Genomic DNA, 15,573 nt, shown 5'->3' with positions numbered 1-15,573 from the left:
AAGATCAGCCATGGAGTATATCTGAGGTGTATATCAGGGTGTGCTTCTTCCCCACATGAGAGCTGTGATGTCCAGCAACATTCATATAGAAGACATTTCCCACACTCAAGTCACTAATACACCCCCAGGGTTGTGTGGGATCCCTGATGTATGGGAAGACAGGACTTCAGTGAGGAACAATTCCCTCACTCAGGACAGGAATACGGCTTCTCCTCCATGTGCAATTGCTGATGTTTGTAAAGATGGGACTTCTGTGAAAAACATTTCCCACACTCAGGACAGGAATATGGCTTCTCCCCCGTGTGAGATCTCTGATGTGTGTAAAGATTAGACTTCTGTGAAAAACATTTCCCACACTCAGGACAAGAATACGGCTTCTCCCCCGTGTGAGTTCTCTGATGGCTGTAAAGATTGGACTTCATTGAAAAACATTTCCCGCACTCAGGACAGGAATACGGCTTCTCCCCTGTGTGAGATCTTTTATGCACGTTAAGATTGGATTTAAAAGGGAAACACTTCCCGCACTCAGTACAGAAAAAACTCTTCTCTGTTGGAAAGATGGCACAGTCCCTCACAGTCCGAGGTTCCTCAGGATAAGAGGAATACGATGGTCCATCTACACTGTGTGGTGCCGGATGGACATTTGAGGTAGCCGGGTTTTCTCCTGGACTATACTGTGTGATGTCCTCATCTTCTACTTTACAGTCTGGATACAAAGTGAGACAATCCTCTGAGGTTTTCCTCATCTCCCGTCCATCTACTAAAATAGAAATACAAAGATTATTACTAGACATGAGCTGATTGGTTCCCCTAAACCAGGACTCCGCCCACATCAGGCAGCTTTGTCTCTGAGGATCTTACAATTCCCCCCTCAAGGTAACTAGTAAATGGGTCCTCTGATCTCCTACCAGTTCATTTCTTTTTTCATGGACCTTAGTCAGAGAGTGAGGAAATATTATAAGGAAATAAAGAAGGGTGCAAACGCCTAGTGCATTACTTTTAACACCATAGATTAACACCATGTATTAAAAAGCCAAAAGCATACTTGCAAACATGAGGAAATCACAAACATAAAATCACAACTCCAACATGTGCGTGGGCAGTATAGTGGTTAGCACTCTCACCTATTAGTAAAAAGGGTCGATGGTTCAAATCCCAACCATGACACTACCTGCCTGGAGTTTGCATGTTCTCCCTGTGTGGGTTTCCTCCAGGTACTCCAGTTTCCTCCCACACTCCAAAGACATGCTGATAGGTTAATTGGCTTCTGTCCAAAAAAACTGGCCCTAGTATATGAATGGGGACCTTGGATTGTGGGCTCCTTGAGGGTAGGGACCGATGTGAGCGTGCAATGTACAGGGATAGGGACAATTGTAGAAGGTTCAGACCTTATATTTTCCAATTTGCCTGGCTTCCGATGTGCGTCAGAGCCTAAATTGGTGGTTGATATCCAGCAACTTCCAAAAGGGAAAATCGTTTCTACCAGTCTCCTGGAAAGTGGGGACAATGGACGCCAGTCTTCTAGGCTGGGGAGCAGTCCTGGAAGAGGATTCTGTCCAGGGGAGGTGGTCCAAGTTGGAAAGGACCTTGCCTATCAACATTTTGGATATTCGGGCAGTTCGTCTGGCTCTAAAGTCCTGGACGGTCAGACTGCGGGACTGTCCTGTCAGGATTCATTCCGACAATGCCACGGCTGTGGCTTACATCAATCACCAGGGGGAGACGAGGAGTCGTGCAGCCCAAGAAGAGGTGAATCATGTTCTGTCTTGGGCAGAACACAACGTCCCTTGCCTATCGGCAATTTTTATTCCAGGAATAGAGAATTGGCAGGCGGACTACTTGAGTCGCCAACAATCATTTCCGGGAGAATTGCCTCTTCACCACGACATCTTCCTAGCGATATGTCAGAGATGGGGTACTCCGGACGTGGACCTGTTTCGCGTCCAGATTCAACAAGGTCGACAACTTTGTGTCGAGAACAAAGGATCCGCTAGCTTGTGAAACAGATGCACTCGGGTTGAACTGGATGGACTGGTGTCTTTATTCAACCTTACATGTAAGCATGTAAACATGGTGGATACCAGGTTGCTGTGTTAGGAAAGCTGACTTATTTTGGGAGACAGGCCCTAGCTTTCCACATTCCTTTATAGTAAATTTGTCAGGCAGACACATTTAGATAGACCTAAATATACTACCCCTTTATGACGTATGGAGCCCCCTACTGACCCCGAGACCTCGGGCATTGCCCGAGAGCCTGAATGGTCAGTCCGCCCCTGCAACAAGCATTTCTCCAGACATTACAAAATCTGGGTGCAGATTAGCACAGGAATTTGTATATTTTATAGCTTGTGTATAGCTGATAATCATAAGTGTCAATAAATAAATACTTCAAAGCTGACGTATTTTGGGAGACAGCCCCCAGCTTTCCTAACAAAGCGACCTAGTATCCATCATGTTGGAGTTGTAATTTTATATGTTTGTGATTTACTCATACTTGTGAGTATGCTTTTTAATACATTCTATGGTGTTAAAGGTAATGCACTAGGCGCTTGCACCCTTCTTTATTTCCATATTGCTTTGTAGTTTCCCCACTCAAGAAGAGCTGCATTGCCTGATACACATTTTTTGTAATCTTGGATGTGAGGAGGAGGGAGCATTGAGGCTTGACAGGTTTAGAGAGTGAGGAAACAACGAGGACTGTCTTTTATAGGAGTGACAGTGATGAGGGGATTATAGGACGAGTGTCCCCTCCCCCTCTATCACTCATTGCCATCTTCCCAACACAAGAAGTCCTGACCTTCCTTATTTAGTCCATGATTTAGTCATGAATAACAGCGGGGCTGAGCCCCACCAGAGGTCAGAGAGTGAGGATGGGGGGAGAACAACCAAGATGAAGACTGGACTGATCCTGAAGACCCCCATCATTGGGTTATTGACTCCTCCCTCATTATCACTTTCTGTTTAAGGTTCCAATGTTGGAGGATGTTATCACATTATTAGCAACATGTAAAAGTCTGTGCTCCAATCACATCATCAGATATAAAATGTCCAGCTGGTAGGAAATGGGTGTAACAAAAGAGAATACATATTATGTGTATACATAGCAGTGGGTAGAGGGGAGAGAGCAGAACTCAGGACTATGTAATGTACAACATATTGTATAAGATACAACAGATAGGACTATATAGTATCAGAATGATGTAATGTACAACATAGAGTATATAGCGCAAGGGTCAGGAGTATGTAATGTACAACACAGCGTAAATAGTGCAGGGGTCAGTAATGTACAACATAGAGTATATAGTGTAGGGTCAGGAGTATGTAATGTACAACATAGAGTATATATTGTAATGGTCAGGTTTCATAATATTGGTAATCAGAGGTTGCAGATGTCCCACGCCGCTAGATATATAAATTGTGTCTGCAGCAGAGAAGGAAATACAGAGAAACAAAGAAATACAGGATGGGGAACACAGCTCAGGAAAGTGACCAGGGGATTACAGGCTGATATCACCCAGTCCTTGCCCCTTTCTGGACCAATCAGTGAGCAGTATGGGTGGAGGGATGTATTTAGTGTTAATGACCCACCTGTGCTGATCTCTGTAGGAGTGTCCTCCTCTATAAATGTCCCCGTTATTCCATCCTCCTCCATAGACTGCTGATCATCCCTCACATACATCTCTTCTTCTTCTGATTTAACCTCAATTTTTATACCTATCAGATCTTCGCCCTAAACCAGGAAAATATTAGAAGAGATCATCTGTAAAAGGTATCCTTCAATATTGTGACATCACATTTTTTTAAAAATGACATAACCTTGATGAGTCCATGTTCTAGATGCCACCAACCTTGTAAAGGTAAGGGATGGTGTGACCTTCCTGTGTGGAATCCCGGGAATACAGAGGACGGGGACATCTCTCTGGTGGGTTCCCATTACTGGATCCATCTGTAGGAAACACACACACTGACTGAATACATTGTTTCTATGTGTTTATCAGATGATGGGGGATCTAGGCGGAGCCTCCGTACTGCTCTCTCCTTTACAATAAAGTCTCCTCTTACCCGGTGATGTGAGGGGCGGCTGATTGTCCATCATGACGTCCTTGTAGAGATCCTTGTGTCCTTCTAAATACTCCCACTCCTCCATGGAGAAATAGACAGTGACATCCTGACACCTTATAGGAACCTGACACACACAATGATACAGTCACCATCCAGACACATCCCTTGTCTGTTACTGGATAATCTCCCAGAATTCCCAGAATCCTCCTCACCTCTCCTGTCAGCAGCTCCATCATCTTCTTGGCGACTTCTAGAATCTTCTCCATGTTGTGTCTCTCAGGTTTTAGGGAGTCACATGGAGGCACTGTGATGGTCATATGATCACCAGACTTCACAAGAGGAAATCTCTGTATTGAGGAACCAATAGAAATATCATGTTAGAATCCCAGAATCCTCCTCATCTCTCCGGTCAGGTCTGTGTTTTATTAATAGAGATAAGAGTGATGTCATGTGACCTCCCAGAATCCTCCTCACCTCTCCGGTCAGCAGGTAGATGATCTCCAGGGTGAGGTTTAGTATCTTCTCAGTCATGTGACTCCGGTCCTCCTTAATCCTCATTGAAGCCGTCATTTGATCTATACAGGTCTCCTTGTAGACGGATAACTGTGGGAAATTAAAGTAAGAAATATTTGAATAATATTGGTCACACAATGATGTTGCTGTACATTTAAGAACTACACCCCCCATGGGAACACGGGGGACCCGGGAGCCTCTTGGCCTGTATTTTCCTCCCTCTGACACCAATGATGGAACATAAGCTTCTGGAGAATGTTTTCTTCCTCCTGACCAGCAATGTAAGGGGCTCTATGCTCCATACTCCTGAACCCTGCACTCCATCATTGTGTTGGCTGCATAGTGTAATGATTGCCTGTTTGCTGCCTGTGTAGTGTAATAATTGCCCTTTTTAGGCCATGTATGGTCATTGTCTATATATTGTCAGTGCTGTTTATTACTAGAATTTATCTCCAAAATGAAGAGAATGTTCTGGCCCCGTAAATGGGGAAATGTTTGCAAGACTTTACCCTTTACAAATCTGCCCTTCTCAAATACAACTCCTGCCCCCACACTGCTAAACAAACCTACTACTACTACTCCCAGTTGAAGTCACGTGTGTTGTGACGTAACGCGTAGGATACTAAGAGGCATACGGACACCGGAAAGGACAGTCGGGTACGAGCTCGGTGCTCGTTTTTTACATTGTGCGATCTACACACTGAAATGTGAGTTTTTTTTACTGTTTCATTAATAAAGTTCAGCTTTTATTAAAAACGTACTACACCATGGTAGGCTCTTTATCCCCTCTCTTTACCCCAGTATATCGAGCATCTGAGCGATCCCTGATACCTATTCACAGGAAGGATAGGAAAGGATCCCCTCTGGCTCTGCTCCATACCCATTAGGAACGCACAGGAATATACCAATCCGAAGGTATTCTCCCCCCTCTCTCTTCTACATGCTGTTTACCTTACAGCAGTAAGGTAATAATTTAGCACATTCACGGGTGTCAGTGACACTGAAGAAACACTCTGAACTTAAAGTCACAGTGACACTGGATATTACTGCATCACCACTTAGTGTTCACATCTGCATTTTTTTGCACACTGGACCCTGAAGAGCGCCCAACGTCTCACTTTGGCCTTTTGTGTTCATGTCATTTACGGCAATTTATTTATCTTATACTTTGCATATTTGCACATTTATTTATTGCACACAGTAACATCGTTGATGACGTTTGCCTTTATTTGCACATTGCTCATTACATTTGCTTCTATTTGCACATTGATCTTGCACAGTAGCACTTTGTTGTGAGAGATTTAACTTGGTATTGCCTCTTCTGTGTGGATTTTATCCCCACTTTGATTTATGGCAATTGTATATATTTATTTCAAACATTAACTTTAGGAGCACAACACCGCCCACTGCTTTAAACCTACTACAACACTCTCATCAAAACCCTCTCATCCAAACCTTGTCAACTCTTTTCTACCCTTAATTTCTTACTTCACCCCCCCCCTCCACTGCCCCCACCAACCAACTTGCTTACCAATCAGCAGATTGCCAACCATTTCAATAGCAAAAATCGACACAATTCGCAAGGAGATATCCAGCATTCAACTTCCTCCCCTACCCAACAGGTCCAACACCACGTTCAATACTCTCCTCCTTCTGCCCAGTTACCACAGATGAAGTTGATAAACTCCTCTCCATGGCCCACCTCACCACCTGTCCTCTGGACCCTGTCCCCCCACAATTGCTGCGACCACCTTCCCACTCTATCCTAAACTCCCTAACCCACATCTTCAATCTCTCCCTCTGCTCCGGCACCTTTCCTTCCCTGCTCAAACATGCACTGGTTACCCCCATACTTAAAATACCCTCACTAGACCCCACCTGTTTGAATAACTAAGACCCATCTCCCTGCTCCCATTTGCCTCCAAGCTCATCAAACGCCTTGTCCCTGACCGAATGAGTCGCTACCTCATGGACAACAACCTTCTTGACCCCCAAAACTGCCCTACTAAAACTCACCAATGACCTACTAACTGCTAAAACCAATGGCCATTACTCCAGGGCTCGACAAACCCTGGGCGCCAGGTCGCATTTGTGACTAGAATTAGCGACATGGCGCCTGGGGCAGCACAGCTGGGGGTATCCTGTCTCCCTGTACAACCCCCCCCCAGGCGTGATCGCGTCGGGCCGCGCCGCCGCCGGACGGTAATTGAGGCCTTCTGCGGTCCTATGTTTCCTTCTGGAATCTGCCGCTCTCTAGTGGTAACTGCTAATGGAGCTTCCCCTGCCTGTTTTCACTGCAGGCCCTAAACATTATATATATTTTTTATTCTAACAACCTAGAAAATAAAATGTCGGTCGTTGCAATACTGTCTGTCACACCGTATTTGCGCAGAGGACTTACAAGTGCACTTTTTTGGGGAAAAATAATTTATTTAATTAAAAAAATAATACAACAGTAACGTTACCCCAATTTTTTTTATATTGTGAAAGATAATGTTACGCTGAGTAAATTGATACCCAACATGTCACGTTTCAAAATTGTGTCCGCTCATGGAATGGCGACAAACTTTTACCCTTTAAAATCTAGGCGACGTTTAAAAAAATTCTACAGGTTACATGTTTTGAGTTACAGAGGAGGTCTGGGGCTAGAATTATTGCTCTTGCTCTACCAATCGCGGTGATACCTCACATGTGTGGTTTGAACACCGCTTTCATATGCGGGCGCTACTCACGTATGCAGTCGCTTCTGCACGCAAGCTTGGCGGGACGGGGCGCATTTAAAATTATTTTTTTTTTCTTATTTTAACTTTTTAATTTTTCACTGTTCTTTTAAAAAAAATTGTCACTTTTATTCCTATTACAAGGAATGTAAAAATCCCTTGTAATAGAAAAAAGCATGACAGGTCCTCTTAAATCTGAGATCTGGGGTCAGAGAGACCTCACATCTCATATTTACACTAAAATGCAATAAAAAAATGTCATTTGAAAAAAATAAAATAAATAAAATGTCCCTCCAAGAGCTATGGGCAATGACTTGGAGACGGGCTATCTTCCCCTCACTCGTCTCCATGTCAGGCCAGGGACAGGTCCAGATTGACCTGGCTCCTAACTTTTATAGCTGGATCCTAGATTCCAAGCAAATTTGTCAAGCCCTGCATTACTCCATACTCATATGCCCCGTACACACGAGAGGGATTAAGTCTGACAGACCTCCAAAGGAGTTCCGCCGGAGTTCCGACGGAGTTCTGGCGGACTTTTCGACCGAACGGACTTGACCACACACCATCACACCAAACTCCGACGGAGTCGAACGTGATGACGTACGACTGGATTCGACGTAGGAAGTTCATAGACAGTAGCCAATAGCTGCCCTAGCGTCGGTTTTAGTCCGTCGGAGTAGCACACACACGAGCAAATTTTTCGAAGGGGACCGGGTCCGGCGGAGTTCCGTCGGGAAAATTTGAAGCATGCTTCATTTCTAAAGTCCGTTGCAGCCCACACACGATCGGATAGTCTGACGGACTCAGTCCGTCGGAGTTTGGATGTCGAAAAGTCCGCTCGTGTGTACGGGGCTTTAGACCTCTTTGCTGCCTTCGACACAGTTGACCACCTGCTCCTCCTCAGCAAATTACACTCCCTTGGCCTCTGCGATTCTGTTTTATCCTGGTTCTCCTACCTATCTCAGCGCACTTTTAGTGTCCCTTACAACTCCATCTACTCCGCTCCTCTTCCTGATAACCTCCCATGGCTTCCAATACCACCTCTACGCCGATGACACCCAGATCTATCTCTCCACTCCTCAACTCACCCCCTCAATCTACTCCTGGATCTCAAATTTACCGAATGACATATCAGTATGGATGTCACACCACTTTCTCAAACTCAATCTTTCTAAATTTGAGCTTGTAATATTTCCTCCTTTCCGGTCCTCCCCCATGACTTAACCAATGGTCCCTCCACACATGCCAGGGTCCTGGGTGTAATCCTTGACTCTGATCTCTCCTTCAGCCCCCACATTCAATCGCTGGCTAAATCCTGCCGCCTTCACCTCCGCAACATCTCCAGAATTCGACCCTTCCCGACTAATGACACCACAGAGCAACTCGTTCACTCCTTGATTATTTCCCGCCTCGACTACTGCAACTCTCTCCTTAATGGCCTACTCTTAGGCAGGCTCCTCCCCCCTTCAGTCTGTTATGAATCCTACTGCTAGACTAATACACCTCACTAACCGATCCGTGACTGCTGCCCCTCTCTGCCAATCCCTTCACTGGCTTCCCCTCCCCCACTGTATAAAATTCTAAATGCTAACCACAACATACAAGGGCATCCATAACATCGCCCCCAGCTACATCACTAACCTCATCTGCACATATCGCCCAAATCCTCCCCTCCGCTCCTCCCAGGACCTCCTGCTCTCTAGCTCCCTTGTTACCTCCTCTCATGCTCGCCTTCAAGACTTCTCCAAAGCCTCTCCCATCCTCTAGAATTCCCTGCCCCAGTATATCTGATCAGCCCCTAACCTGTCCAACTTTAGGAGATCCCTGAAAACTCACTTATTCAGGGAAGCCGATCGCACACCCACCTAACAACTGTCAACGAGCCGTCCCCATCAAATCATTCTCTGCAGCTATTACCTTTTGTACCACCACCCCCTCCCTTTAGAATGTAAGTTCTATGAGCCGGGCCCTCCTGTATTGAACTGGACTGTAATTGTGTTGTCCCCCCTCTACATTGTAAAGCACTGCGTAAACTCTTGGCGCTATGTAAATCGTGTATAATAATGTTCTGACCCTGAAGGGGTTAATCTAGGTTTCCACACTATATATGTGTGTATCATCATCTTCTGGAGATAAAAGACTTCACAGTGACTATGGAGGAAGAGGACGGACATGACGGGGGGTTACTGGGTGTAACTAGTGTAGCACTTAACCCCGAAAGAGCTGTTGGTTTTTGTTGGGCTTACCGTTACCTCACCTGCTCACTGTGTCCGTTTTAGGGGTCCCGTTGTAGAGTGGATTAAAGAATGTCAGCTCCAACACTTAGTCCTTTTTTCAAAGATTTATTTGAAAGAACATGAAGTTTTTCAATAGAGGGATAAGGGGAGTTCAGGTACCTTGTGTAGCACTAACCCCCGAAGGAGCTGCTGGTTATTTTTGTGCTTACCGCTACCTTTCGTTCTCCTTGTGACACGTCTAGGGCAGGGGTTGACAAATTTGCTTGGAATCTAGGAGCCAGCTTAAAAAGTTAGGAGCCAGGTCCGTGACGGTGATCCGGACCTGTCCCTGGCCTGACATGGAGACGAGTGAGGGGAAGATAGCAGCGCCGTCGCCGCCCCCCCCCCGTCTCCAAGTCATTGCCCATAGCTCTTAGAGGGGCATTTTATTTATTTATTTCAAATGACAATTTTTTTTTCAATTGCATTTTAGTGTAAATATGAGATCCGAGGTCTCTCTGACCCCAGATCTCATATTTAAGAGGACCTGTCATGCTTTTTCTATTACAAGGGATTTTTACATTCCTTGTAATAAGAATAAAAGTGATACAACATTTTTTTTAAAAGAACAGTGGGGAAAAAAAAAAAGTTAAAATAAGCAGAAAAAATAATAATTTTTAAACGCGCCCTGTCCTGCCCGCATATAAAATCGGTGTTCGAACCACACATAGGAGGTAGCGCCGTGATCGGTAGAGCGAGAGCAATAATTCTAGCCCCAGACCTCCTCTGTAACTCAAAACGTGCAACCTGTAGAATTTTTTTAAACGTCGCCTATGAAGATTTTAAAGGGTTAAAGTCTGTCGCCATTCCATGAGCGGGTGCAATTTTAAAGCGTGACATGTTGGGTATCAATTTACTCGGCGTAACATTATCTTTCACAATATAAAAAATAATTGGGCTAACTTTACTGTTGTCTTATTTTTTTATTAACTAAATTATTTTTCCCAACAAAAGTGCGCTTGTAAGTCCGCTGCACAAATACGGTGTGACAGACAGTATTGCAACAACCACCCTTTTATTCTCTAGGGTGTTAGAATAAAAAATATATATAATGTTTAGGGGGTTCTAAATAAAGGGAAGAAGAGGCAGGTAATATAAAACAGGCAGAGGAAGCTTCATTAACATTGCTGGTTTGTCATACCAACGGCGACCACAAGAGGGCGCCAGATTCCATAAGGAATCATAGGACCGCAGAAGGCCTCAAAGCCGCGGCCTAAATTTTCGGCCGCCGGCGGAACGGCCCGACGCGATCACGCTGGGGGGGGTCCACAGAGACAGGATACCCCCAGCTGTGCTGCCCCAGGCGCGAGGTCACTATTTCTAGTCGCCAATGCGACCTGGCGCCCGGGTTTTGTCGAGCCCTGGTCTAGGGGATGTCCCGTGGTAGATGGCCCAGTAACTTGAGACTGACAATAGATCCAGTTGAATGGATTTTATTTGCAAATGTCAACCATTGAACAGTCTTTTAACTTGGGATCAGAGGGTTGGAAAGGAAAGTTCAGGTCCTCTCAATATCAAAGTCAATAAACGTTAAGGAACTTTCTTACTTCGACTGCATCCAGAGAATAGCCATTCGCAGCTGGATGGTCGCTCAGGTTGGACAGTCCTTCTCTCACAAGGCCTAGCCGCCAACAAGGCGCTTACTCAGGAACAAAGTCTTTATCACCGACATTGTTGCAGAACACGTAGGGAAAACTAAGCGGTAGAACACTTGTAGGATACCTGGATCTTTCAGCCCACTTGCCGATATCCCCCACCCAAGACCGGATTCTCTCAGTTACATAGTTAGTAAGGTTGAATAAAGACACCAGTCCATCCAGTTGAACCTGAGTGAGTGTCTACAATTGTCCTTATCCCTGTGCATTGCACACCCACATCGGTTCCTTCCCTCAAGGAGCCCACGATCCAAGGTCCCCATTCATATACTAGGGTCAATTTTGGACTGTAGCCAATTAGCCTACCTGCATGTCTTTGGAGTGTGGGAGGAAACCCATGCAGGCACAGGGAGAACATGCAAACTCCAGGCAGGTAGTGTCGTGGTTGGGATTCGAACCAGCGACCCTTCTTACTGCTAGGAGAGAGTGCTAACCACTACATCACTGTGCTCCCATATTACACCACTGTGCTCCCAGTTACTTCAGCCCTTCCAGGCTCTTGTTAAAAAAACAACCCATACGTGGTGTTCTTCTAAAGAGTCCTCCCCCTGGAATGCTCGAAGTACACTGGGTCTCTCCCGGACCGGAGACGGCACCCAACCACCTCAGAATCCTTCCTCAGTTCTCTTGCCTTGGGCTAGCCAGCCCCGAGGCATCAAAGTCAGGTGGAACCGCACCCCAGGCCATAGCCTTCCTGGGGGCTGGTCAGGAAGACCAGGACCATATACTCAGCACAGCATAGTGGACCGGAACCCAGAACCACGTTACGTCCGTGTCTTAAATACCCTCTCCCATAGGGCACAGCAGGAGGGCCACTCCCACTGACCTGACTCCGAGAGGGAATAATTCAAGCGCCCAACCAGACCATAGTTCCACGCCTGCCACCAGAGACAGTGCCCCCTGTGGCCAGGCTGAACATCTCACAGTCCAGTCAGACTGACACAGAAGCCAAATTTAGTCAAATAGGCCCAAACCAAACTGTAGTTTGGGTAAAGCTTTGAACTTTGAAAAACACATAGCGCGTGCTCTTCAGGAGCCCACCGCTACACTTGTAATTGCGGGTTAGAGGTATTTCCTTGATCCAGAGGACAAATGGTTTCCACAGACTGGATCTGGCAGTGGCAACCACCAGATAGGCCTCTCTCACTGACCTAGCAGCCGGTGAGATGCTCAAACAAAGTCTCTGCCACAGACTTGTCAGTATAACGGAATCGTTGTGCAATCTTCTGCCACAGGAAGGTACAACCATCAGCTTGTTGAGAAATTAAAGAACTGTCACACAGCACCAGTTTCTTTCAGCCAGTCCGGCGGTACTGTGTGGTAGGTGACCCGGGATGCGTCTTCCAACTGAGTCTCCAGGCTCCTCCAGCCTTGTTGCTTGGTCCTCTCCTGAAAAAGTCCTCCCCTGGATTGTCCAGTAGCTTGGCTTCTCCCCGCGGGCAAGACAGCAAAGGACCACCCCTGGATCGGTAGTCCCCAAGACTTTTGGGCCCACCCTTCCAGTTGCAAAGCCTCGGGCCAGCCGGCATCCGAGACATAGAGACAGGTGGCACACACCTCAGGCCAGGAGGGCCATGAGGTCGGAATAACGAACCCCAAAAATATGACGCCTGTACCTTAAGTACCCTTACCCAGAATGCACAGCAGGTGGACCACTCCCACTGGGCTACTTCTGAGTAAAAGGGGTGCCCAATGCATTCAGTCTGTTGCATTTTCAACACTTACCGGTGGTGACAGCGACACCCACAGCCAAGTGGAAAATAGCACAACCCAGCTGAACTGATACAGAAACCAGAACTTTGACATAATTAGTCTGAGCCAAACTGCAGCTTCAGACAAACTTACATTTATAAAAACAATAGCGTCTGCTCATTAGGAGGAGGGCGCTACACTAGAAAATAAGATCTTATTACCTCCTCTGCTGCCACTTCCAGCAACGTCTCCTCTCTACTTCCTCCCAACTCACCTCTCACCCCAAACTTCCTGTCTATACCTGACGTCACTTCCTGTCTGTATTCCATAGAGACTTCCAGTCTAGAAAGAAGTTAGATCACCACCCTGTGGAGATCAGAGGAACTGCAGCCCCGGGAAACGTCTCGTAGCGTGAACACGGCCTTGTGCTGTGTGTATGTACTGTATATCCACCAATATAAATAGAAAAAAAACCCGCGCTATGTGTAACAACTCAAATACCTACAGAAATAACTTATACCGGACTGCTGCTGTAACAAAGGTAAGTGTTCCCTTTATCAACTAAAAGAGCATTATGTGTCACAGCGCTGTCCTATTGTGTGTGCACATAAATCATCACAAATACACTAAAATATGTGGAGACATTCATATATAAAGTGCTAGGGGCACTTTACACCTACTTCATTGATATTATGGTGTTTATCAATAATCAATAAATTAAATAAACTGAACCATGTGAAAATTCATATACAACATAAAGTGCTTTGTGGTCTTGATGCAGTTCCCTGCAAATCCACTGCTTCCACTTTGCAGCCACTTCTTTAAACTTATAATATTTCCTGCTATATTATTTTATTTTAAACTGAGCTTGGGGTTTAGCTGCAGTCTTAGATGACATTTTCATTTTCTCTGGATCACTTGACCAGCACCAGAGACATGTTTGCAGAGTTTTATACTGTCTCCGTCAGCACGGACTGTATGCGAAGGCTGAGAAATGACAGTCCTAAGGATTTATCCATACCAGACACTATCCTACTTGCAAGCAACTATTTACTCTTACAAACAGATCTTCTTTAACAGATCAGAGAAGCATCCACAAACTCTCCAAAACCCCTGGAATCACTTTAACATCCAGAGAGGGTCTTTTTTGGAGGGTGAGCCAAATTTTTGTTCCAGAAACCGTCCGGGTCAGAGTCCCAACACTTCTCCACGATCACCCACCGGCAGGTCATTTTGGGGCTCGCAAGACTCTGGAGCTTGTGCAACACACGTTTTGGTGGCCTGGTCTAGGAGAATTCTGCAAAAATATGTCAGCTCATGTCCTGTCTGCATTCGGAACAAGACAACCAGAAACTGAGCTTGGGGTTTAGATGCAGTCTTAGATGACATTTTAATTTTCTCTGGATCACTTGACCAGCACCGGCATTATACTGTGTCCGTCAGCACGGACTGTATGCGAAGGCTGAGAAATGCAAATTTGAGCAGCAGAACATCCAGTTTCTCAGGCTGGAGATCTCCTCAACAGATATCAAGATGGATCCCCAAAAAGTGTCTGCTATACTTCATTGGCCTGTACCCTTAGATAAAAAAAGGGATACGATGCTTCGTAGGCTTTGCAAACTTTTATAGAAAATGTATTAAAGGTTCCTCTGCTATAATCACTCCCATTACACAACTGACCAAGCAAAACGCATGCTTTCACTGGAGCCCGGAGGCCCAAGACGCCTTTGAAAGACTCAAGAGACTTTTCACCACAGTCCCAATCCTCAGCCACCCTGATCCTTCACTACCATACATCCTGGAAGTAGACGCCTCTGAGATAGCTGTGGGAGCAGACGTTTCACAACGGCAAGGTAGTAAGGATTTGATGCATCTTGTGGGTTGTTCTCTCAGAAACTCTCTCCTGCTGAGAGAAATTATGATGTTGGTGACCGAGAATTACTTGCCAATAAATCTGTATTAGAAGAATGGGGATACTTGTTAGAGGGCGCGGTTCACCCAGTATTGATTTACACTGACCACAAGAACCTAGAATACTTAAAGGGGTTGTAAAGATTTTTTTTTTTTTAAATAACAAACATATTATACTTACCTCCACTGTGCAAATTGTTTTGCACAGAGTGGCCCCGAACCTGCTCTTCTGGGGTCCCTCGGCGGCTGTCTCTGCTTCTCCCCGCAAGTACTTCTCACATTCATGCGAGCTCCCTCGCGTGGTGAGAAGCACTTGCGAGCGCGCTCCCGTGATACAGCAGGTGGCTATAGCTGCTCACTGTATCGCTCGGCCCCGCCTCCCGGCGCGCCGCGTCATTGGATGTGATTGACAGCAGCGCGAGCCAATAGCTGCGCTGCTTTTAATCCATCCACTGCAGCCAATCAATGGCCAGGCTGAGCGGCGAAGAGGACGCCGGGGGCGAGCGCGGGACTTTTGAGGAGTCAGATAAGTAAAACAGGGGGGCTGGGGAGGCCGGCACTGTCAGATGTTTTTCCACCTTAATGCATAGAATGCATTAAGGTGAAAAAACCTTTACCTTTACAACCCCTTTAAGATCAGCCAAGCAACTAAAACCTCTGCAAGCTCTTTGGGCTTTATTTTTCTCACATTTCTGTTTCCACATCACGTACCGACCGGAATCAAAGAATGTGAAACCAGATGCG

The 15,573-nt window shown here is 45.9% G+C and overlaps 1 protein-coding gene across 1 annotated transcript in view; it reads right to left on the bottom strand.

Moving 5' to 3' along the window:
• The window catches only part of LOC143986898 (uncharacterized), a 1,277,526-nt gene that overhangs the window by 229,568 nt on the left and 1,032,385 nt on the right, over nt 1-15,573 (bottom strand). The window contains 7 exon segments of the mRNA XM_077485305.1: nt 189-760; nt 3,589-3,730; nt 3,849-3,946; nt 4,063-4,186; nt 4,275-4,409; nt 4,537-4,665; nt 13,140-13,260. Coding sequence (XP_077341431.1) covers nt 189-760; nt 3,589-3,730; nt 3,849-3,946; nt 4,063-4,186; nt 4,275-4,409; nt 4,537-4,665; nt 13,140-13,260 — 1,321 coding nt within the window.

This window comes from Lithobates pipiens, unplaced genomic scaffold (assembly GCF_037356315.1).
Source record: "Lithobates pipiens isolate NorthernLeopardFrog02 unplaced genomic scaffold, aLitPip1_a1.2 Scaffold_18, whole genome shotgun sequence".
NCBI lineage: Eukaryota > Metazoa > Chordata > Amphibia > Anura > Ranidae > Lithobates > Lithobates pipiens.
This window is presented reverse-complemented; position numbering and strand designations above follow the sequence as displayed.